We start from the raw sequence: 27,234 nt of genomic DNA, 5'->3' as shown, positions 1-27,234 counted from the left end.
AAGCAATATACAGCAAGCCGGTAGGCAGCATCCAACTAAATGGAGAGAAACTTGAAGCAATCACACTAAAATCAGGGACTAGACAGGGCTGCCCCCTTTCTCCTTATCTTTTCAATATTGTACTTGAGGTACTAGCTCGGGCAATTAGACAACATAAGGAGGTCAAAGGGATACAAATTGGAAAGGAAGAAGTCAAACTATCATTATTTGCAGATGACATGATAGTCTACCTAAGTGACCCAAAAAACTCCACTAGAGAACTCCTACAGCTGATAAACAACTTCAGCAAAGTGGCAGGTTATAAAATCAACACAAGCAAATCAGTGGCCTTCCTATACTCAAAGGATAAGCAGGCAGAGAAAGAAATTAGGGAAATGACCCCCTTCACAATAGCCACAAACAGTATAAAGTATCTTGGGGTGACTCTTAACAACATGTGAAAGATCTTTATGAGAAGAACTTCAAGACTCTGAAGAAGGAAATGGAAGAAGACCTCAAAAAATGGGAAAACCTCCCATGCTCATGGATCGGCAGAATCAATATAGTTAAAATGGCCATTTTGCCCAAAGCAATATACAGATTCAATGCAATACCCATCAAAATCCCAACTCAATTCTTCACAGAGTTAGAAAGACCAATTAAAAAATTCATCTGGAATAACAAAAAACCCAGGATAGCTAAAACTATTAAAAGAAATTCTGGGGGAATCAGTATCCCTGACCTCAAGCAATACTACAGAGCAATAGTGTTAAAAACTGCATGGTATTGGTACAGTGACAGGCAGGCAGATCAATGGAGCAGGATTGAAGATCCAGAAATGAACCCACACACCTATGGCCACTTGATCCTCGACAAAAGCTGAAAACATCCAATGGAAAAAAGATAGCCTTTTCAACACATGGTGCTGGTTCAACTGGAGGTCAGCATGCAGAAGAATGTGAATTGATCCATCCTTGTCTCCTTGTACTAAGCTCAAATCCAAATGGATCAAGGACCTCCACATAAAGCCAGACACTCTGAAGCTAATAGAAAAGAAACTGGGGAAGACCCTTGAGGACATTGGTACAGGGGGAAAATTTCTGAACAGAACACCAATAGCGTATGCTCTAAGATCAAGAATTGACAAATGGGACCTCATAAAATTACATAGTTTCTGTACAGCAAAGGACACCATCAAAAGGACAAATCGGCAACCAACAAATTGGGAAAAGATCTTCACCAATCCTACATCAGATAGAGGGCTAATATCCAATCTATATAAAGAACTCAAGAAGTTAGACTCCAGAAAAACAAACAACCCTATTAAAAAATGGGGTACAGAGTTAAACAAAGAATTCTCACCTGAAGAACTTCGGATGGCAGAGAAAAACCTTAAAAAATGCTCAACTTCATTAGTCATTAGGGAAATGCAAATCAAAACAACCCTGAGATTTCACCTTACACCAGCCAGAATGGCTAAGATTAAAAATTCAGGAGACAGCAGGTGTTGGAGAGGGTGTGGAGAAAAAGGAACACTCCTCCACTGCTGGTGGGGTTGCAAACTGGTACAACCACTCTGGAAATCAGTCTGGCGGTTCCTCTGAAAACTGGGCACCTCACTTCCAGAAGATCCTGCTATACCACTCCTGGGCATATACCCAGAGGATTCCCCACCATGTAATAAGGATACATGCTCTACTATGTTCATAGCAGCCCTACTTATAATTGCCAGATGCTGGAAAGAACCCAGGTGTCCCTCAACAGAAGAGTGGATGCAAAAAATGTGGTATATCTACACAATGGAGTACTATTCAGCCATTAGAAACAATGAATTCATGAAATTCTTAGGCAAATGGATGGAGCTAGAAAACATCATACTAAGTAAGGTAACCCAGACTCAAAAGGTGACTCATGGTATGCACTCACTAATAAGTGGATATTAACCTAGAAAACTGGAATACTCCAAACACAATCCATACATTAAATGAGGTACAAGAAGAAAGGAGCATTGGCCCCTTGTTCTGGAGAGACTCAGTGAAGCAGTATAGGGCAAAACCAGAATGGAGAAGTGGGAAGGGGTGGGTGGGAGGACAGGGGGAGAGGAGGGGCCTTATGGGACTTTCAGGGAATGGGGGGCTAGAAAAGGGGAAATCATTTGAAATGTAAATAAAAAATATATCGAATAAAAAATAATAAATAAATAAATAATAAATAATAAATAAATAAATAAATAAATCAACTCAAGCAAATCAGTGGCCTTCCTATACTCAAAGGATAAGCAGGCTGAGAAAGAAATTAGGGAAATGACCCCCTTCACAATAGCCCCAAACAGTATAAAGTACCTGGGGGTGACTCTTACCAAACATGTGAAAGATTTGTATGACAAGAACTTCAAGACTCTGAAGAAGGAAATGGAAGAAGACCTCAAAAAATGGGAAAACCTCCTATGCTCATGGATCGGCAGGATCAATATAGTTAAAATGGACATTTTGCCAAAAGCAATATACAGATTCAATGCAATACCCATCAAAAACCCAACTCAATTCTTCACAGAGTTAGAAAGACCAATTCTCAAATTCATCTGGAATAACAAAAAACCCAGGATAGCTAAAGCTATTCTCAGCAACAAAAGAAATTCTGGGGGAATCAGTATCCCTGACCTCAAGCAATACTACAGAGCAATAATGTTAAAAACTGCATGGTATTGGTACAGTGACAGACAGGCAGATCAATGGAACAGGATTGAAGAGCCAGAAATGAACCCACACACCTATGGCCACTTGATCCTTGACAAAGAGGCTGAAAACATCCAATGGAAAAAAGATAGCCTTTTCAACAAATGGTGCTGGTTCAACTGGAGGTCAGCATGCAGAAGAATGTGAATTGATCCATCCTTGTCTCTTGTACTAAGCTCAAATCCAAATGGATCAAGGACCTCCACATAAAGCCAGACACTCTGAAGCTAATAGAAAAGAAACTGGGGAAGACCCTTGAGGACATCGGTACAGGGAGAAAGTTTCTGAACAGTACACCAATAGCGTATGCTCTAAGAGCAAGAATTGACAAATGGGACCTCATAAAATTACAAAGTTTCTGTAAGGCAAAGGACACCATCAAGAGGACAAATCGGCAACCAACAAATTGGGAAAAGATCTTCACCAATCCTACATCAGATAGAGGGCTAATATCCAATCTATATAAAGAACTCAAGAAGTTAGACTCCAGAAAACCAAACAACCCTATTAAAAAATGGGGTACAGAGTTAAACAAAGAATTTTCACCTGAAGAACTTCGGATGGCAGGGAAACATCTTAAAAAATGCTCAACTTCATTAGTCATTAGGGAAATGCAAATCAAAACAACCCTGAGATTTCACCTTACACCAGTCAGAATGGCTAAGATTAAAAATTCAGGAGACAGCAGGTGTTGGAGAGGATGTGGAGAAAGAGGAACACTCCTTCACTGCAGGTGGGGTTGCAAATTGGTACAACCACTCTGGAAATCAGTCTGGCGGTTCCTCTGAAAACTGGGCACCTCACTTCCAGAAGATCCTGCTATACCACTCCTGGACATATACCCAAAAAATTTCATACCATGTAATAAGGATACATGTTCCACTATGTTCATAGCAGCTCTATAATTGCCAGAACCTGGAAAGAACCCAGGTTTCCCTCAATAGAAGAGTGGATGCAAAAAAATGTGGTATATATACACAATAGAGTACTATTCAGTTATTGGAAACAATGTATTCATGAAATTATTAGGCAAATGGATGGAGCTGGAGAACATCATACTAAGTGAGGTAACCCAGACACAAAAGATGAATCATTGTGTGCACTCACTAATAAGTGGATATTAACCTAGAAAACTGGAATACCCAAAACATAATCCACAAATCAAATGAGGTACAAGAAGAATGGAGGAGTGGCCCCTTGTTCTGGAAAGACTCAGTGAAGCAGTATTCAGCAAAACCAGAACGGGGAAGTGGGAAGGGGTGGGAGGGAGGACAGGGGGAGAGAAGGGGGTTATGGGACTTTTGGGGAGTGGGGGACTAGAAAAGGGGAAACCATTGGAAATGTAAATAAAAAATATATCGAATAAAAAAATATTCAAAAGGCAATTTTTTCTCTACACATATCTAAGATACATTGTGGACTCAGACTAGAGTGTACAATGAACCCATTTTACCTATTAACCTTGAGTGAGAAGGGAAATTAGATTCTTCTATCTTACCAAGAATCTGAAGGCTACATTTATTCTAATAAATAAGTATAGCTATGCAAAGAACATTTGGATGCCTCAGTTTTGAGGAGAACATTATTGTCAGTTTCTTGGTCAGGTTTCCATGGAAAGACTGTTAGAACTTCTCAGCCAAAAAAAAAGTAAAAGAGAAAGAAAATCGCTCCAGTAAGCTTATGTAAAGTCCTCGGTGAATACAGACAAAAGGAGCAAACAACAGTTGTACTTTCAAGACAGTACCACTTTTCTACCCAGCTCCAGAAATTATTACTCTCAAGCTATTCCATTTGAACAGTGATCCCTGAAACTATATGATATGACAGCCAAGACTAAACTTTTCAAGAAATTTTAATACTTGTAAAATGCCATTATGACCCCCTCCCCCATTTGAAACAGTGAGCTGCCATGATACCTTAAAATCATAGGAAGCTGGGTCTTTATGCAAACCATTTCAGGAGGCTAAGATATACTTTTTCCATCAACATATGCATTACTCAAAAGCCTTACTTCAACTTCCCTTCATCGTTAAAGCCATGAGCTAAAAAGGTCTTTTTTTCTACCACCCTTTCAATCTATACCACCTAAGAACATAGGTATTCATATTCACACGGGTATTTTCTGAAGTAGACAGTCTATCATGTTCCAGCATTCTTTTGTACTATGAGATTTATCTATTTATTGTGTATGAAAAAAGTTAGTGACTCTATCTATTTATTCCTTATTAAGTACATTTATCACGTACATATACTAAATTGTAAAATTAATGTATTCCAGGATCTCCAGCATTTGAGAGAAATATTTTCCCCTCAAATTGCTTGTTCTTGGGTTCAAATTTTACTAGTCTTTCATATATACATGTATTTATCATAATAATGTTGGGATTTTGGCCACAAAACTCTTGGTTGTTAGCTATGCTATTTGAACATACTGTTAAAGTTATCCCACCAAAGTAACAGAAACTCTGAAACCCTATGAACAAAAACATGTCCTCTAACAAGTTGTATCATATGTTACTCATTTAAGAATATGGCAAAAGCACAGCTTCTTAACATATTTGTAAATGAAAAACATGTGACTGTAACCTGTTTTCATGAGAAAAAACTGATTTTTTGGTGTATTCAATCCCAGACTTTTGAAATATAAACCCCAGGGAATTTTAAGTTGGGCTGAATTCATCTCATTATATCCATGCTCTATATGTGCTAACAAAGAATCTACTTTTAGGAAAGTGACCAATGTGCATGCATTGCTATACCTTCTACTAAATTCCATCAAATAAATGGAACTTTGCACCTAGATTTCAGGTCCAGCATGGTCAACTATGTTGACCTCAGCAGCTGTTTGATTTTAGCCAAAGGAAATTTAGTTGCTTTGAGACTTAGTTTTTCATACATGCAAAGTGAATAATGATAATTTTAGGTCCTGTTATGAAGAGTAGGTCAAGATGAGACATTATATTACAAGCAATAGACATTGTTGCCCATATTATAAGCTCAATTTGACAATCAAAGCATACTCCATTTTTAAAACAATGGTTAATTAAGGATTATTTGTCTTCATGGTAATTATAAATATGAAACAGACTTATAGCACCCGTAAAAATTTTTATAACTCATTTCTAGAGCCCGTTGTATTTACTATTTTAGTGGGATCAATATGGTTTTCTACCTGCCAGTTTTTCTTATTCTTTTACACAGAATGAAGGCTATCATTTTTATGGCTGTCTCAGAAAGTACTGAACTAATAGATGTATCCAGTAATAACAGGATGATTTAGAACACACATTGCAAGGGCTTATCATGTCACTGTGTATTGAACCTGTCTAAATATTTTCTTAGATATAATATGAAAATAGATATTCTCTGTCCTCCATTACTTTAGTGAGTGGTAACGAAAGGAGTACAGGGCTTTGATGAGCCCAAAGCTTAGTGCTTTTGTATGAAATGCACCATATATCTCTTGTTAAAAAGATGAAATATAATAATCCTCTAGGCTTAATTTCAAAGGATAACCAAATTAGACTCAGTTTGCTCATATTTACCTAGTGTCAGTAACTCCTAGATTACTATAAAAGGTGGTAATGTGAAGTGTAAAGAGCTACATGCCCCTATTCTGACCCCATATGGATAATCTTGGAAAACTGGAATGGACAGGCTAAACTAAGTTTACAAACAAAATTGAGGTAGGCTTACCTGACAAGGAGAAGTGCACCTTCAGTGATCTAGAGACAATTTGATCTCACCAAGGAACCAGTCTAATCTTGTGTGACAGGAGGTCCAAAAAGGTAAAAAGCACTCTTAATTTCACAAATCATGACACTCCAGTAGATCTCATATGCCAGCATAACTCATTGAAATCATGCTTTGTGACTATATCACATATTCCCTCATAGAAATATTTGCTTTCAGTTTTCTCACGAAGAATCACTAAACTTAATAAATGGTCATATTTTAAGTTTTATCCTTAGTAATGGTGATCACTTATATTTGTAGAACACATTTTAAGTTGCTTTGCATAAGGATTAAATAATCTTTTGATTTATTTTCAATCACACACACACACACACACACACACACACACACACACACATACTAGCAATGACAACAGATTTGAAAACAAAGAAAACCAAGAGTAATGTATGGAAAGCAACAGTCCTTTAACTTTGAGAAGAAAGGCTGATGTGGCTAACAGTTTCTCAGGAGGCTGGAGGCTATATTCCAAAGAAAATGTTCCATATGAGAAAACAGTGGGACGTGGAGAAACAAGAAAGAGAAAAATCAGGAAAGCAAAATGGTGTTAATGCCAGTGTTTCTATGTACCACTGTTTGATTAGTTCTAATGGGCAAACAAAGGGAGAAATGAATGAGCAGCAGGCATACACACTTTTTCTTGGCAAGAGCTTTGAGATGTCCCACAGAGGAAAAGTTACAGTTCAGAACAGAAGGAATGTGATGTTCTTTCTTATAAGGGAGTGGAGAACAAACAAAGGTGACTCAGAACTTCCTGGTGGAATTATAAAATACATCATAAATTAAATAGACTTACATCATTTTCCTCTTTCCCTTTTCTCCTCCAACCCTCTCCCAGGTCCTTTACTCAGAAATTTGATAGTGTCTTTTGCTTTGATTATCACTACATATATCCATGAGTATGTGTGTATATGCACAAATACATAATACGACTTACTGTGTTTATTTTTATTGGTGGTATATTTATGGTATAAAGGACTACCATATTATGTTGGACAACCACTAAGAAGGCTAATTTTGGATTTTTAGAGTTCTCTGATTACACATTAAGTCAGAAAAACTGAAGTATCTAGTGGATAATTATATTGTGACTGACTGCCACACTGACTATACATTTGAGATAAATATTATTATTGTTTGTTGCTGTTGTTGATGTTGTTTAGGCCCTTCTCCTCAAAACCTAAGTTGGAGACAAACATGTCTTTCCCCAGAATATGTTTAGTATTTTTTATTATCTTCCAGTTTTGAATAAATCATTCCCTCTATTTTTTTTATTTTCTATATTCTTTGTTTACATTCCAAATGATTTCCCCTTTCCCAGTTCCTCCCTCCCCATAAGTCCCATAAGCCCTCTTCCCTCTGCCCATTCCCCAATCACCCTGTCCCACTTCTCTGTCCTGGTACTCCCCTACAATGCTGCATCAGGCCTTTCCATAACCAGGGAACTCTCCTTCCTTCTTCTTGGGAATAATTTGATATGTTAATTGTGTCTTGAATATTCAGAGTTTCTGGGCTAATTAATATCTACTTATCAGTGACTGCATTCCATGTGTATTCTTTTGTGATTGGGTTACCTCACTTAGGATGTTATTTTTTAGTTCCAACCATTTGCCTAAGAATTTCATGAATTTATTGATTTTAATTGCTGAGCAGTATTCCACTGTGTAAATATACCACATTTTCTGTATCCATTCCTCCACTGAGGAACATCTAGGTTCTTTCCAGCTTCTGGCTATTATAAATAGGGCTGCTATGAACATAATGGAGCACGTATCCTTATTACATGCTGGGGAATCCTCTGGATATATGCCCAGGAGTGATATAACAGGGCCCTCCGGAAGTGTCATGTCCAGTTTTCTGAGAAACCACCAGACTGATTTCCAGAGTGGTTGTATCATCTTGCAATCCCACCAGCAGTGGAGGAGTATTCTTCTTTCTCCACATCCTTGCCAACACCTGCTGTCTCCTGAGTTTTTAGTCTTAGCCATTCTGACTGGTGTGAGGTGAAATCTCAGGGTTTAATAGGGTTATTTGTCTCTCTGGAGTCTAACTTCTTGAGTTCTTTGTATATATTGAATATAGGCCTTTCATTTGTAAACAAATCCACTTAGAAATTGAAATTGCAAAAAAATACAAAGCTATTCACATGAGCATATTTTCATCATAATACAAAATGTAAAATAAAAACGGAAATACAATAAAACTAAACATTTGTAACAGAATCATTATAAATATCTATTTATTAACAATTTTGTTTTTATGAAAATATAATTTGCAAACAACTTTCAGTTTCCACTGAGTATAAATAAAGCTTTTACAGTTTTCAGACACATTTTTCTAGAAAATTCTTTTGTTCTCAACTATATGGTACATTACTCTTCTTTGGGGGGTATAAAACGTTAATAAATTTTGAACATGGTGTTTTTATTATTTGTGTAAATGTTAAGCCCCAATTGGACAACTGACCTTTTGTCATAGAGTTGGTTTGTACATTTGGTGTTTTTAATGTAGTGTAGAAATTTTAAGAAGTGAAGAAATGTTTTATGAACCAGAAATAAAAATTTCCCCAATAAGTATAGACCTAAATTAACATGGACACACACATGCATATCAGGTTTTAAAAAATTAAATTTGTGAGTATGTGAAGATTATCATATCTGATTCTTTGTATATGTATGAGTTTGAATGGTATGAGTGGTATCATTTAATTTTCCCTGCTCCTTAACCAGGCCATTTAATTAGTTAATGAATAACATATTCATTAACACATGTCAGCTCCTGTGACTATAGCCAGGGGAAGAAGTGCAAATGCTTAGAGAAATACTGAAATTGCTATGTAGATAAGAGTTCAGAGTAATAATTCAAAGTAATACTGCAACCCATCAAAGATAGCTGGACTGACTAGGGATCCAGAATCCAGTGACTGAAAATCTTGGCACCCTGAGCTGGAGCTGAATTCTAATGCTAAATACTTTTGAAAAGTCCATCAAGATTTAATAGGGTAAAATTTCAGACTTTGTCAGTTTTAGCCACATAAATTCCATTAGGTTCAAAGCTCCATAATACTATACCTTGTCTATATTTATGTGCACATTCTCATCTACAGCCTTCTAAGTTCTCTGTTGGGATCTCTAAGGTCTCAATTTCTTTCCTCTTAATTTTGGTTCACATTGCCCCTCAAATCTGTCTATTCCCTTTATTTTAGGGCTCTAAACTTTACTCTTTATCCATTTGAAATCCTTTGAGACCTCTATTTTTAAAATAAACACTCTCTTCCCTAATCTCATATTACGACTTTATTACAGCTGATCCATTTTCTAGACAATGCTGAACCAGAGCCAGTTTGAACCATCACTAAGGCTGCATGCACATGGCTGCTTCTTGAATAGTTATAGCCAGAGATGATGCCAGATCACTCAGAAAGTGTGCTTCTTGTTCTGTGTGTTGCAGCATGAAGGAAAAACCATGAAGTTATCTCTGTGTCTAGGTCAGCTATTTTGTGAGTTATAAGAGTGAGGCTTACAATAGAGTAGATACAGCTGGATGGTGACCTGTCACTCTATTAATGAGTTATAGAACAGCCTAGCAGACTGCATTATGGAGCAGTACTGCTTGCAGCTCAGTCCTGAGGGGGGCCACTGCAATGTAAGGAGAGGACCGTAGTAGATACTAAGACAATGGAAGGTTCAAAGGATATTTTTTTTCATTTTTTATTAGATATATTCTTTATTTACCTTTCAAATGTTGTCCCTTTTCCTGGTTCCCCTCTCCCCAGAAAATTCCATAACACATCTCCCCCCAACCCCCCCGCTCCCCAATCAACCCTCACCTGCTTTCCTGTCCCAGTATTCTCCTACACTGCTGCATCCAGCCTTTCCAGGACCAGGGGCCTCTCCTCCCTTTGATGTCCAACAAGGTCACCCTCTGTGGCCTATGTGTCTGGAGCCATGGGTAACTCAGGCAGCTCCATGTGCACAATCTGGTTGACGGTTTTGTCCCTGGTTGCTCTGGGAGTACTGGGTGGCTCATATTGTTGTTCCTCCTATGGTGCTGTAAAACCCTTCAGCTCTGTGGGTCCTTTTTCTAGCTCCCCCATTGGGGATCCTGTGCTCAGTTCAATGACTGGTTGTAAGCATCCCTCTCTGTATTTGTCAGGTACTGGCAGAGACTCTCAGGAGACAGCTATATCAGGCTCCGGTCAGCAAGCCCTTGTTGGCATCCACAATAGTGTGTTGGCTTGGTAACTGTATATGGGATGGATCACTATGCTCCATATTTTCTGCTGCGAGGAGCCTCAGATAGGGTTGCTTCCAAAGAGTACTTGGTGACTCAATTCCCTACTATTGTCCTCTTCTTTCAAAGCATATCCATATTTAGTTCTTTTTTTAATATTAAAACTCAGTATTAAGACATGCTGAAGAAATTAAGATTAAGCTTCCTTAATGACTACATAAGAATAGAAGAGAGTAAGAAACAGGCAGAAAAAATACAATTTAGTAGATCTGAAGACATTTTCTACCAAACACTTCCCTTTGTACCAGAGAGGAAAAGTCAAGTCACAGTATGAAAAGACTTAGACTTGGAACTAAGAACACTGGACTTTTATTTTGATAGTAATGACAATGTGTTGAAGAATCAAAAGAAGGGACTGACTTGCATAAAGAAAGGACTGATTGGAAGAGAAGTGATATAGGAAGGAGGGTATCTTATGGTTTCTATTCCTGCACAAACATCATGACCAAGAAGCAAGTTGGGGAGGAAAGGGTTTATTGAGCTTACACTTCCACGTTGCTGTTCATCACCAAAGGAAGTCAGGACTGGAACTCAAGCAGGTCAGGAAGCAGGAGCTGATGCAGAGGCCATGGAAGGATGTTTCTTACTGGCTTGCTTCCCCTGGCTTGCTTAGCCTGCTCTCTTATAGAACCCAAGAGCACCAGCCCAAAGGTGGTACCACCCACAAGGGACCCTGCCCCCTTGATCACTAATTGAGAAAATGTCCCACAGCTGGATCTCATGGAGGCACTTCCCCAACTGAAACTCCTTTCTCCATGATAACTCCAGCCTGTGCCAAGTTGACACACAAAACTAGCCAGTACAGCGGGGTTCTGTTAGTAAAGGTTTCATCAATCTACTGAGAAAGCATTGGGTATAGAGAAGTGGAGACAGATAAGAGAGATATGTAGGTGCAACCTTGACAAGACTTCATGAATAATAATACAAAAACAAAATCACCTCAATTTGAAATAATATCAAAACACAGATCCACAAAATGCAACCATGTGTCCTAGGCCCCTTTCCTTGTGTTTGGATCATTCACCAAAGTCATCATCAACATAGCTACCGAGAATGAAGAAAAGATGAAAAGCTAAAGTATGAAGTATGAGCTCATTGGCTCATGCTTCCGTAAGTTAGTCAACACTGACTCGGAATGTCTAACAATTCGGACCTTATAACTCTCAATGATTAAGAATGCTAATGTATTGGTACAGTGACAGGCAGGAGGATTAATGGAACAGGATTGAAGATCCAGAAATGAACCCACACACCTATGGCCACTTGATCCTCGACAAAGAGGCTGAAAACATCCAATGGAAAAAAGATAGCCTTTTCAACAAATGGTGCTGGTTCAACTGGAGGTCAGCATGCAGAAGAATGTGAATTGATCCATCCTTGTCTCTTGTACTAAGCTCAAATCCAAATGGATCAAGGACCTCCACATAAAGCCAGACACTCTGAAGCTAATAGAAAAGAAACTGGGGAAGACCCTTGAGGACATCGGTACAGGGAGAAAGTTTCTGAACAGAACACCAATAGCGTATGCTCTAAGAGCAAGAATTGACAAATGGGACCTCATAAAATTACAAAGTTTCTGTAAGGCAAAGGACACCATCAAGAGGACAAATCGGCAACCAACAAATTGGGAAAAGATCTTCACCAATCCTACATCAGATAGAGGGCTAATATCCAATCTATATAAAAAACTCAAGAAGTTAGACTCCAGAAAACCAAACAACCCTATTAAAAAATGGGGTACAGAGTTAAACAAAGAATTCTCACCTGAAGAACTTCGGATGGCAGAGAAACACCTTAAAAAATGCTCAACTTCATTAGTCATTAGGGAAATGCAAATCAAAACAACCCTGAGATTTCACCTTACACCAGTCAGAATGGCTAAGATTAAAAATTCAGGAGATAGCAGGTGTTGGAGAGGGTGTGGAGAAACAGAAACACTCCTCCACTGCTGGTGGGGTTGCAAATTGGTACAACCACTCTGGAAATCAGTCTGGCGGTTCCTCTGAAAACTGGGCACCTCACTTCCAGAAGATCCTGCTATACAACTCCTGGGCATATATCCAGAGGATTCCCCACCATGTAATAAGGATACATGCTCTACTATGTTCATAGCAGCCCTATTTATAATTGCCAGATGCTGGAAAGAACCCAGGTATCCCTCAACAGAAGAGTGGATGCAAAAAATGTGGTATATCTACACAATGGAGTACTATTCAGCCATTAGAAACAATGAATTCATGAAATTCTTAGGCAAATGGATGGAGCTAGAGAACATCATACTAAGTGAGGTAACCCAGACTCAAAAGATCAATCATGGTATGCACTCACTAATAAGTGGATATTAACCTAGAAAACTGGAATACTCAAAACATAATCCACACATCAAATGAGGTACAAGAAGAAAGGAGGAGTGGCCCCTTGTTCTGGAAAGACTCAGTGAAGCAGTATTCGGCAAAACCAGAACGGGGAAGTGGGAAGGGGTGGGTGGGAGGACAGGGGAAGAGAAGGGGGCTTATGGGACTTTCAGGGACTGGGGGGCTAGAAAAGGGGAAATCATTTGAAATGTAAATAAAAAATTATATCGAATAAAAAAAAAGAATGCTAATGTGTTTTTCTCCTGTGGTTTTTCAAGTTTCTTGTGACCAGTTACAGAAATCTAACACAAAAGGCTGTAGCTTCTTAGAAACTATGTGCTTGAAATGGGAGTGGGCAGCTGCATACATGAAGTCATCTCAGGAAGCCTTCTACTCAGGATCCATAAGGTCTGTCATACTCATTACCTATTTGTTCACAAGAGGCTATGGTCCTATTGGACTTCTCATTTACAGGCAATGGTTCTTGTGTTAGACAAAGTATTAGTAATTTTAACCACAGTGAGACTTTTTTGGACATACAGCAAGGATAGAAGAAATTATAAAAAGGGCTATGTGGGTATCTGTGAAAGAAAGTGGCACCTAAAAGAAGCCTGGGAAATAAGAATGTAATATCAGCACCTTGGCAAATAATACCCCTCTAAACAGACTGGCAAGACATGAAAGATATATTTTAAATGCCTTGTTGTGCTAGGCCTTGAGTATTGTGGTATGTGCTTGTATTTGGTACACTTGGGAGGGGGGAAGAGGGAGGTAGAAGGATCAGGAGTTTAAGATCAGTGTTTCTTTCTTTGTGAACTGGATGCCAACCTTAGCTATGTAATGTCTTGTTTCAAAGAAAAAACATTAATGCATTCATTCTAGAAAATGCTTTCATGTTGTACATAATTTTATTAAAGGTTAATTTTCTAAAATCATTCCATAACTACCCTATTTCATTCACTCAACCCAACCATGCATTTCATCATTACAAATTATGGAGACTTAACTGAGCTTACAGTGTGTTCCTTATTTGGGTCACAAGTTACCATATATTAAGTACCAAACACATGAAGACATCCATGCACTCAGGCCCAGTAAGATAAATGAATAGGTCACAAGTAGTTGATAAGGGAAAATAGAAAACCCAACTATGAAATAAAAGAAACCTTTAAAAATTACTTACTTCACTTGTTTGTAGGATTGTGAACTTGGGTAGTTTGGTCTTTGAACTGGCTGCACTGGGTTTCCCATCCAACAGTGATCCAAAGGAGAGGTTTCCAAAACTGTTCTCAAATTCAATGGAAGGCTTCAGTGTTGGAGAGATTTCATTTGCCTGGTCCTGCCCATCCATGGGTCTTACATATGCAGTTGGTTTTTGTTGCCCCATGCTTGTTTTGCAGTAAAGCCCTGGTGGGAATGTTGGAACTGAAAGGCCACTGCTGGGAGCTAATAAAGATGAGGCAACTAGGGGAGACCCAGGTGCTTGCACTGTAAATTCAGATTCTTCTGGTGAATTAGAATGAACGATTTCTTTGAAAGCATCTTCTCCTCCTGAATTAGGGTTATTATCTTCCTTTGCAGTTGGGTTAAGTTTTTCAACTGTACCAATTTGGGGTTGCTCAGCTGGGTAGACAAAGAAGTCTTCCAGACGGGTTTGAGGTGGGTCTTGTGTGGATGCCTGCATCTTATTTGGTTGACTGCTGGCCTGACTTGCTTGTGCAGGGCTAGTGTTGTGACTATCGCGTGGCCACTCAGATTTTGATTTTCTGTTGCTGTGTATCAGAGTGGAATTCAGTATCACTACTGAAGGTGGAGGCATTGGTGCTGAGGAGCGGTTATGATTATTCTCCTGCTGAGAAGGGATCATTCGATTCTTTTGTTCTGGATAAAAGCTTGCTTCACTTTTGCTGATGGGAGTTTGGGGCACTGAATTCTTTGGGATGCCCACCAGATGATTTTGGCTGGAATGGTTAGATAGCAGATCCTTCATTTCATCATAACTTCCAAGAGTGTTCTGGACTCGGTTGGCAAGGGCATCCCCTTTGTTTGTCTAAAGTAACAAAAAGATGGGGGTGGAAAGAGAGATAATTAATAGATGTCTGCTTCCTAACATTAAATAGTCAAATAAGATGCCTTATATAGATCAATAAAGAAAACTTTCTAAAATTGCTATGCTGTCATGTAATTTCGTACTTTGTATGCTAAATGAGGAAAATAAAATCTTATATTGAAAAGGCATTTGGATCCCAATAGAATTCTTCACAGACCTTCAATGAACAATTTTCAGTTTTATATGGAGACACACACACACACACACACACACACACACACACCAAGATAATCCTAAGCCATAATAAATAATATAAGAACTTCTAGAAGTATCACCACCCCCAATTTCAAGTTGTACTATAGAGCTATGATACTATATAAGACAGACACAGTAATCAATTTAATTGAATTGAAGACCCACACATAAATCTACAGACCTATGGACACTTGATATTTTTAATAAAGGAGTTAGAAATATCCATAAGATAAATAGACAATCTTCAACAAATAGTGCTAGTTATATCAGATTTCTGTGTGTAAAAGAATACAAATAGATCCATATTTTTCATCCTAAAAAAACTCAAGTCCAAGTGGATCAAGAACCTCAACATAAAACCAGATACATTGATCCTGATAGAATAGAAAGTTGGAAATAGCCTTAAACTCATTGTCACAGTAAAAGACAGTCTGAGAAGAACACCATTTGCACATGTTCTAAGATCAATAATCAATAAATGGGACTTTGTGAAACTGTAAATTATATAGTCCTTCAGACAAAACAGTAGCCTACAAAATGTAAAAAGGTTTTTTTTTTTTTTTTTTTTTTTTTACCAACTATCTCTCTGCAACAGGGCTAATAAAATATAATAAAGAACAACAATAAAAAACTATCAAGAAAACAACTCAATTCAAAATGGAGTACACTGCTGCTCTATAGTACCAGAGGCAAAGGAAAGGGGGATGGGGGACAAAGAACTCTGGGAGTGGACCTGGGAAGGAGCAATATTTGAAATATAAATACATAAAATAATTAATTAATTTAAAAAAAATGGGGTACATACAGATCTAAATAGAATTCTCAAAAGAGGAAATGCAAATGGATGAGAGACACTTAAATATGGGTTCAACATCCTTAGCCACCTAGGAAACACAAATGCAAAATTGCTCTGAAATTTTATCTTACATACGTCCAAATGGCTAAGTTCAAAATTACAAGTTACAGCTCATTGTGGTGGATATATAGGGTAAGAGGAATTCTCATTTATGGCTGCTAGGAGTGTGAACTTGTACTGTCATTATATAAATCAGTGTTGTGCTTTCTCAAGAAAATAGGAATTTATATTCTTCAAGATCCAGCTATACAACTTTTGGTCATTTAAGCAAAGGAACCCTTATTCTACCACATAGACACTTGCCCAAGACACTTGTTCTTTTCATAAGAGCCAGGAATTTGAAACAATATATATGTCACAACAGAAGAATGGATAAATAATGTGGTACATTTATACAGTGTCATATTACTAGATGATTTAAAAAAGAAATCATGCAATTAACAAGTTTATGGATGGGATTATGAAACAATCATTCTGAGCAAAGTAACCCAGACATTCATGCTATGTATTCACTTGTATGTGGATATTAATTCAGTGATAGCCCAGTTATAATCCATATGAACAAAGTAGGTAAGTATAGAGTAAGGTACTGGGAAGAATAGATCTTCCTAGGAAAGGGAAATAGAAGAGAAAGTTATGTATGAATCAGGATAGAGACTGGAATGGGAGCATCAATTAGAGAGAGGCAGAGAGGGATGAGGAGCCCAAGGAATGGAATACAGGGGAAAATAGGTAAAACTAGGGGCCATTTGAAGGGTAGAATGGAAACATCATATAATAGAAGCTTCCTAAAAATTACATATATGAAGGTAATCTAAATGAAATCACCAATTAATGGGGAAGACAGAGACCCATACGATATTGTTTGTTACCAAATGAAACTTCTAGGACTGGGATTGAGTTATACATAATTGAGTTGTTGGAAAAACAGAGTGCCATAGAAACCCCCAAACAATCCGGGCTGTTGCTAAGACTCTAAGGAGCTCTCTACAAACTGATGGCAAGTTGACATTGCTACAAATAATATCTAAAAAAATCACTGACCAGGAAAGTTGAGCTGTTACCTATATAAAACCTTTTCCTTTAAGAATTAGCATCTTTTGTATAGGGAAGTATGTTCAAACTACCAAAGTGGAGGCATAAACACCAACACAGACACAAATTCCCTTGGGTTTACAATGGTGTCCTGCTTGGAAGATAACTAAGCAATATCTGATTTGACAGAAGGTTTACTCCATGAGAGAAACCAGTACCTGATCCTGCTGGAGTGACAAAGAACCTAAGACTAGATAAGAATAAATACGTCTTTTTTTAATGGTATCAATTAAATTACTCCTAATTCCATATACTCTTAAGTCAGTGCCCTTCCCAACCATAATCAAAGTAGCTTTAAACTATAGCAAATGGGGGCAAATAAAGAAGCCCTAGGTCAGATTTTATGCAAAGAATGAGCAACTTTGAAACATTTAGCTTTAAAGGGGATATCTCAATCAAATTAATCACCGTAGGGCTCAAGGAACCTCAGCAGAAGTGGAGGCGGAAAGAGTGGGAAAGTAGGAGGGAATGGAGGATACCAAGATACACAGCCCTCTAAATCAACATGACCAAAGCTCCAATGCAATAACAGAGACTGAGGCAGCATGGAAACTACAGGGGTCTGTACCACACAAGGTCCTCAGACTGAGAAAAGAAGTGAATTCAACCCCAATCCATGAGTAATTTTACAAAATAATAACAACAAAATAAAAAGAGAAAGCCACATTAATTTTGGGTTCCATGAGATGGACTGATACATTGTATATTATAATTAAAGCTGTCTTCTTACTGGTGGATAGATTGCAAGGAATGCTTAATTTGTGTGATATATATTATACCATAAATTGCTAAGCCTATTTGATAGAGAAATCAGTTAAACTACTCCGTCCTCACTACACAAACTTTAAACAAGGCAAAGGATTAAACAAAGTCTAGTTGAGCTAACTTATGGCTAACATGAATTTAATTCCTTTTAATAAGAGAACTGTATAAATTACTGGTGCCTGCCTACATATTCTGGGGGCGATTGTGTTTACAAGTTGATGATTCATACTCATTTACTTTGAAATGCTGCATTGTTCATCAACAGTGACTCACACTTTCCTGTGTCTTTCCAGTGATTTAGAATTTTTTTCAGGAGTTTAAATGTTGCTTAAGTAAATCAAAACAGAGCTATCTTTTCAAAACAATGTTAGCCTGATGTGTAAAATTAAAAGAAGCAACCAAATCAATCTTTGGATAACCAATAGTCCATCTCTATCATATCCTTGTAAGATATGCTAATCTTACAAAATGCCAGATTGTTATTTTATAAATTAATTACACTCTTCTTTATATTTTTAAAATGAGGAAGCAAACTTTTTATGACTAAAATATGAAAGGTAGCTACATATGTGGAAATAAATCTGATGAAATTCAGTTGCTAATTCTCAAAATTAACTTTTATGATTCTCTTTACATCTAAATAGGCTATCAAAACAAGTTGTTGAAATCAAAAAACCAAAAGACTTCACTATATCTAGGTAATACTATTTTGGCCCCACATGTTACAAAGAGCAAAAGTTACCATTATTCTAGGTGACATTTGGCAATGGAGCCATTAGTTACAGAAGGCCACATATTATATGGCTTTTATGCCATAGAAGTCATAAGCATGGTCTACATGCACAAAAGTAGAAAGCAACTAAAAGATAAAATTAAAGATAAATGTTCAACATTCAAGGTACATCATGTGCCCTCAGGATTTCCTGCTCTCCAAGGTCATACAGGTGATGTACTTCTTATTCAATTCTCAGGTATTAGTCTCTATTAAGGATATATAACTCTGTTGTCTTTGTATGTAAAGATGAGAAAATATAAGAAAGTATTGGGGATAAAATATTAGAATGGGGGAAATATGAGGAATGATAAAGGGTGATGTATTAGGAATGGATGATATCACCAAGGGAAGGAAAAATGGAATGAGAAGAATGGACTCAAGCAAAACATTTGGAGCATATGCACTTTTAATAGACAAAGGCAAGAAGAAAAGCCAGGAAAGGACATGAAAAAGGAATAATCAGAGATAAAATCAAATTAGGAACCTTGGCCTCATTATTAGGATGATCTCCACATATTTAATTCATGCCATGTGTTGATTGTTAGACACATTAAAAATTAGGGCAGTTAGAGAAATATGAATTTCAAAGATTATACCAAAATATGCTAAATATATGCTAGGGGATTTCTGTGGGAGATGGAGATCATTAAAAGTTGAATAAATACAAGCCAGTTTTAGTTTGCTTCTCCTCAAGAATATCTGACGTTGCATCATATGCAACCTTGGTACTAAAGTAGTGATTAAACAATTAGCATTTTATATAATTCTCAGTAGAATAATTGCCCTGTTTTCAGAAGCACATTTGAAAGGCATATTTAAAAGATATAGATGGGGAGAAATCATTTTTATTCCCTAAAATTCCCTAGGTTTGCTATTTTAATGGAGGAAATTACTTTTTAGCAAAGGCAAGAATAAACTCTTTGCATATAGCAATTTCCTTCAACAGACTTACACAATGAAACATTTGGACAGCAGCCAAAGTCAGTATGCCTATTCACACCCTAAATATAAAACAACGAAATTCCACTACCTTCAAATCCCACGAAGAATTTGATGTAAGTCTGAAATATTTTCAGAGAAACATATATCTCTCAAGTTATATGAATATATGTTACAAACACAGGCACCTATCTATGATCAAGCAATTGACTCTACCAGTAGAAACAAAGGGATTAATTTTCCCACTCAAAATATCATTGTTGTGCTTTGTGGATTTAGTAGAAGCAGATTTCTACAAAATAACCATAGTCTTTCCCACTACAGACAGCAGCATGATAGCTTTGGTTATGTAAAGTCACCCCACCCTCTGGATCCACACCATAAGAAACCACATACCTTATATCTCATTTCTTTACAAGCAAGCTAGTAAAATGCCTGCTGTTACTTTGATGGTATATAGAAGACATATATTTTTCTCAGTAGGCAGAACAATGTCTAATTTTTAATGATTCTTCATTGATATTTACCTATTAAAGTTGCCTTAGTTTCTGAGGTATGCTGACACATTTTAAAAAAAAACTCAAGTTTTAAAACATGTTTTGAACAAAGATAACTTCTAAACTGGCAAATATTTATCAGCATGATATCAAAATTAATGGAAAATAAAGATTTCTCTAAATAAGCCCTAAAAATTAACATATTGCTATGTAGTATGTGTAGTAAATGTGTGCTTTCATTTCTTGTTTAAACCTATAGCTATTAAAACTCAAAAGATAAATCTGAATCATCTTTATATCACCAAAAACTGCCACAATGTCTAGTATAATGGTTCTTAACTTTCCAAATGCTGTAGCTTTTCTACACTCAAGCCACAGGAATAGAGGAAAATAGTAGTAACCTGTAGGAATGAAGACTGGCGTCCCTCTTAGACAAATTTTCTCACAGATCAATTGTTTCAGAAGGTCCCATGACAGGAATTATATAGGAGATAAGATTGAGTTTACAGTCCAAGCTTTCTAAGTTAAAAACTGAATGAAGATCTGCATGGTTTGCACAACAGATGTGCTGTGCCTGTAAGTAGGAAATAGTGTGATCATTCTTATGCCAAATACTGGTAAGTAAAAAAATACTCATGAGTCAAAGTTAGGCATAGACATACATGCATAGATACATAGCCTCAAAAAAAGTCCATTATTTAATAACCACCAGATATTTCATAGTTCAGAACAGGTTGCCAGGGTCAATTTTCTGTCTCCTCACCATTTGAGAGGTGACTGCCATCTAGTCTTGTAATTTTTCAAAATTAGACATGACATAGAAAATGTAGTGGAGCCTGAAACACATCTTTCTATGCCTAGATTATCTTCTCTCATTATATACAATAGCAAATTCTGTTGTACACTAAATGTTCCTTGTTGGCCTCCAGAGACTTAGCAGTCCTGATATGGGGGACGATATTCTTAGCAGACTTGATAAAAAAATTCTAAACATTTCAAAGATAAACATTAGCTGTTTCAATCAATTGTAGATATTTTAAAATATCACCAATACTGCACTTCTCATTCTACATAATTGGTTAATTCCTTTAAAGTAACCTGTGTAGTCATTACTTTCCAAGCAATCACAATCTCTCTATCATCAAAGAAATGCATTTCACAAGTATTTTCAAGCATGAATTACATGTCTGCTTTGTGGCTCATGACTAACAGCACAGCTTCATTTAAGCCTTTTGCTTCTCATTACTTTAGGAAATGCAAAGTTCCCTGTTTGGTTCTAATGTTATCTACAGATTGGCAGTATAATTTCATTGGCAGACTAATGTGTTAACAGGCTATTATACCATTCTATTTCCTTTTAATAAATTAAGAAAAGTAATTCAAGTTTTGAAGTTCATTTTCTTCTCTTTTATTGTACCGTAACTGAAGTATGTGATTTTTATAACTTTCTTTTTTCCTAATTCTGATATTTTCATAGTTAATCTCTCTGGGTCATGAGTTGCCATTGCTTTCTTTATGTGTAATAATGACAAGAACTTAAAATTTATGTACGTTACAGATTTTAAGGCAAGGTGTTCCAAACCATTTCATTTGATCCTCACAACAACAATTCAAATAAGTCTCCATCGGTCTTGGTCTTTACCTCCTTTAAGAAAAGCTACTTTTATAAGACACTTAAACCTTTCTGTACCCCAGTTTCCTCATTTTTATTGGGCCATGAATATCTGTAAAGTAGCACTAGTAATAGTAATTATAGTAATAATAATATGATTCATTTTAAAAAAGGACTAATGCACAAATGTTATGAGAAAAACTAACCACTTTTTCACTGGACTTAAGTTCCACTTCATGAAGTGGAACTAATATCTGTCAAGGTTTAGGCAGTCAAGAAGTTGAGACTTCATCGGTCATTGACCTACAAGAAAACTAAACACTAAAACCTAATTCTGCTAAAGGAACATAGCAATAAAATGATTCCTAATGATAGACTGCTATTAAACCCATGAATCATTGTCTCATTCAACCTTCATGGAGAGAGTGTGAGCCTTTGGAATACTTAGTATTGAGTGGTATGTCTTCATCAACCTGACACCATGACAAATTACTCCCAGAGAGAACTGGTCTCATAGGAGTGGTGACACACAGGCTTGCAGGACGGAAGAATTATAGTCAGAGACAACAAGACCAGCTAACAACAGAGATAACCAGAAGATGAACGACAAGGGCAGGAACATAAGAAACAGGAGCCAACTCATTAGATGTAGAAAAAAGCATTTGACAAAATCCAGCATCCTTTCATGCTAAAAGTATTGGAAAGAACAGGAATTCAAGGCCCATACCTAAACATCGTTAAAGCAATATACAGCAAACCAGTAGCCAACATCAAACTAAATTGAGAGAAAATTGAAGCAATCCCACTAAAATCAAGGACTAGATAAGGCTGTCCTTTCTCGCCATATCTTTTCAACATAGTACTTGAAATTCTAGCTAGAGCAATTAGACAACATAAGGAAGTCAAGGGGATACAAATTGGAAAGGAAGAAGTCAAATTATCACTATTTGCAGATGATATGATAGTCTACTTAAGTGACCCGAAAGCCTCCACCAGAGAACTCCTACAGCTGATAAACAACTTCAGCAAAGTGGCTGGTTATAAAATCAACTCAAGCGAATCAGTTCCCTTCCTATACTCAAAGGATAAGCAGGCTGAGAAAGAAGTTAGGGAAACGACACCCTTCAAAATAGCCACAAACAATATAAAGTATCTTGGTGTGACTCTAACCAAACAAGTGAAAGACCTATATGACAAGAACTTCAGGTCTCTGAAGAAGGAAATCGAAGAAGACCTCAGAAAATGGAAAAATCTGCCATGCTCCGGGATTGGCAGGATTAATATAGTTAAAATGGCCATCTTGCCAAAAGCGATCTACAGATTCAATGCAATCCCCATCAAAATCCCAACTCAGTTCTTCACAGAGTTAGAAAAGGCAATTCTCAAATTCATCTGGAATAACAAGAAACCCAGGATAGCTAAAACTATTCTCAACAACAAAAGAAATTCTGGGGGAATCAGTATCCCTGACTTCAAGCAATACTACAGAGCAATAATGTTAAAAACTGCATGGTATTGGCACAGTGACAGACAAGTGGACCAATGGAATAGAATTGAAGATCCAGAAATTAATCCACACACCTATGGTCACTTGATCTTTGACAAAGGAGCCAAAAACATCCAGTAGAAAAAAGATAGCCTTTTCAAGAAATGGTGCTGGACCAATTGGAGGTCAGCATGCAGAAGAATGCGAATTGATCCATTCTTATCTCCATGTACTAAACTTCACTCAAAGTGGATCAAGGACCTCCATGTAAAACCAGACACACTGAAATTAATAGAAAAGAAACTGGGGAAGACCCTAGAGGACATGGGCACAGGGGGAAAGTTCCTGAACAGATCACCAATAGCTTATGCTTTAAGATCAAGAATTGACAAATGGGACCTCATAAAATTACAGAGTTTCTGTAAGGCAAAGGACACTGTTAAAAGGACAAAACGGCAACCATCAAATTGGGAAAGGATATTCACCAACCCCATGTCTGATAGAGGGCTAATATCCAATATATACAAAGAACTCAAGAAGTAAGACCCTAGGGAACCAAATAACCCTATTAAAAAATGGGGTACAGATCTTAACAAAGAATTTTCATCTGAAGAAATTCGGATGGCTGAGAGGCACCTTAAGAAGTGCTCAACATCATTAGTCATTAGGGAAATGCAAATCAAAACAACCCTGAGATTTCACCTTACACCAGTCAGAATGGCTAAGGTCAAAAACTCAGGAGACAGCAGGTATTGGCGAGGATGCAGAGAAAGAGGAACACTCCTCCACTGCTGGTGGGGCTGTAAGATGGTACAACCACTGTGGAAATCAGTCTGGAGGTTCCTCAGAAAACTGGACATGAGACTTCCGGAGGACCCTTCTTTACCTCTCCTGGGCATATACCCAAAGGATTCCCCAGCATGCAATAAAGACACATGCTCCATTATGTTCATAGCAGCCTTATTTATAATAGCCAGAAGCTGGAAAGAACCCAGATGCCCCTCAAAGGAGGAATGGATACAGAAAATGTGGTATATTTACACAATGGAATACTACTCAGCAATTAGAAACAATGAATTCACAAAATTTTTAGGCAAATGGTTTGATTTGGAAAATATCATCCTAAGTGAGGTAATCCAATCACAAAAGAATACACATGGAATGCAATCTCTGATAAGTGGATATTAATTAGCCCAGAAGCCCTGAATACCCAAGGCACAAATTGCATAACAAATGACTCCCATGAAGAAGTATGGAGAGGGTTCTGATCCTGGAAAACATTGATCTAGCATGGGAAGGGAATAAAAGGACAGAGAAAAAGGAGGGGGGTGATTGGAGAAGGGATGGAGAGAAGAAGGTTTATGGGACATATGGGGAGGGGAATCCTCCCGGAAAGGGGAAATCATTTGGAATGTAAACAAAGAATATAGAAAATAAAAATATTAAAAAAAAGAAGAGACCAACAAAAAGAAAAAAGAAAAAAAAAGAAAGAAACAGGAGCCAAGGCTATTTGACATCATCAGAACCCAGTTCTTCCATGAGAGCAAGCCCTGGATACCCCCAAACACCAGAAAAGCAAGAATCTGATTTAAAGTCTCATCTCACATTGATGATAGAGGACTTTAAGAAGGACATAAATAACTGCCTTAAAGAAATACATGAGAACACAGGTAACATATGGAAGCCCTTAAAGAGGAAACACAAAAATTCCGTAAAGAAATACAGAAAAACACATACAAACAGGTAGAGGAATTGAATAAAACCATCCAGGATCTAAAAGTAGAAACAAAAACAATAAAGAAATCACAAAAGGAGCAATCCTTAAGATCAAAAATCGAGAAAAGAGATCAGGAGTTATAGATTCAAGCATCACCAACAGAATACAAGAGATGGAAGAAAGAATCTCAGGTGCTGAAGATAGCATAGAAACATTGACACAATAGTCAAAGAAAACTCAAAATGTAAAAAGCTCTTAACCCAAAACAACCATCAAATCCAGGACATAATGTGAAGACCAAACATAATGATAATAGGGATAGAATAGAGTAGAGATTCCCAACTTAAAGGTCAAGTAAATATCTTCAACAAATTATAGAAGACAACTTCCCTAACCTAAAGAAAGAGATGCCCATAAACATGCAGGGGGCCTACAGAACTCTAAATAGATTGGACAAGAAAAGAAATTCCTCCTGTCATAAAGCAGTCAAAACATCAAATGAACAAAACAGGAAAGAATATTAAAAGCAGTAAGGAAAAAAGGTCAGGTAACATATAAAGGCAGACATATAAGAATTACACCAGACTTCTTACCAGAGACTATGGAAAACAGAACATCCTGGGCAGATATCATACAGACCCTAAGAGAACACAATGCCATCCCAGACTACTATACCCATCAAAACTCTCAATCACCATAGATGGAGAAAAGAAGGTATCCTGTGACAAAAAAAAAAAAAAAAATTACACAATATCCTTCCACAAACCCAGCCCTACAAAGAATAAAAGATGGAAAATGCCAACAAAAGTAGGGAACCTACACTGTAGAAAATGCAAGAAAGTAATTTTTCAACAAACCCAAAATAAGATACCCACACAAACAAAAATAACAGGAAGCAACAATCACTATTCCTTAATATCTTTTAACATCAATGGACTCAATTCCCCATTAAAAAGTCATAAAGTAGCAGACTGGATACATAAACAGTACCTAGCATTTTGCTGCATACAGGAAACACATCTCAGTGACAAAGAAAGACACTACCTCAGAGTAAAGGACTACAAAACAATTTTCCAAGCAAATGGCCCCAAGAAACAGGCTGGAGTAGCCATTCTAATATTGAATAAAATCAAGTTTCAACCAAAAGTTACATAAGGAAGAACACTCCATATACTTCAAAGGAAAAATCTACCAAGAATAACTCTCAATTCTGAACGTCTATGTTCCAAATGCAAGGGTACCCACATTCATATAAGAAACTTTACTAAAGCTTAAAGCCAACGTTGTACTTCACACATTAATAGTGAGAGAATTCAACACCCTACTCTCATCAATGGACATATCATGGAAACACAAACAAAACAGAGACACAGTGAAACTAACAGAAGTTATGGAACAAATAGATTTAACAAATACCTATAGAATATTTCATTCTAAAACAAAATAATATGCTTTCTTCTCAGCACCTCACAGTACCTTCTTCATAATAGATTATATGCTCGGTTACAAAACAGACCTCAACAGTTATAAGAAGATTGAAATAATTCCATGCCTCCTATCAGATCACTATGGAGTAAGGTTGGTCTTCAATAGCAACAAAAACAATAGAAATCCCACATACACATGGAATCTGAACAACACTCTACTCAATGGTAACTTGGTCAAGAAAAAAATAAAAAAAAAGAAATTAATGACAAATTATGAATTTATGAATTAGAATTTAATAAAATTGAAGCCACAACATACCCAAATGTATGGGACACATTGAAGGCAATGCTAGGAGGAAAACTCATAGCTATGAGTGACTCCAAAATAAACTGGAGAGAGCATACACTAGCAGCTTGAGAGCACACCTGATAGCTCTAGAACAAAAACAAGCAAATACAACCAAGAGGAGTAGAAAGCAGGAAATAAACTCAGGGCTGAAATCAACCAAGTAGAAGCAAACAGAACTATACAAAGAATCAACCAAACCAGGAGCTGGCTCTTTGAGAAAATCAACAGGATAGATAAAACCTTAGTCAGACTAACCAGAGGGCACAGAGACAGTACCCAAATTAATAACATCAAAAA

The 27,234-nt window shown here is 37.1% G+C and overlaps 1 protein-coding gene across 1 annotated transcript in view; it reads right to left on the bottom strand.

The window, feature by feature from the left end:
* Aff2 (ALF transcription elongation factor 2) overlaps window positions 1-27,234 on the bottom strand; it is a 495,719-nt gene that overhangs the window by 344,776 nt on the left and 123,709 nt on the right. Inside the window, exon 3 of the mRNA XM_052170362.1 lies at window positions 14,298-15,164. Coding sequence (XP_052026322.1) covers window positions 14,298-15,164 — 867 coding nt within the window. The remainder of the gene's footprint in view (window positions 1-14,297; window positions 15,165-27,234) is intronic.

The sequence above is a fragment of the Apodemus sylvaticus genome, chromosome X, assembly GCF_947179515.1.
Source record: "Apodemus sylvaticus chromosome X, mApoSyl1.1, whole genome shotgun sequence".
Taxonomy (NCBI): Eukaryota; Metazoa; Chordata; class Mammalia; order Rodentia; family Muridae; genus Apodemus; species Apodemus sylvaticus.
Note: the sequence above shows the minus strand (reverse complement) of the source record. Positions and strands in the feature narration are given on the sequence as shown.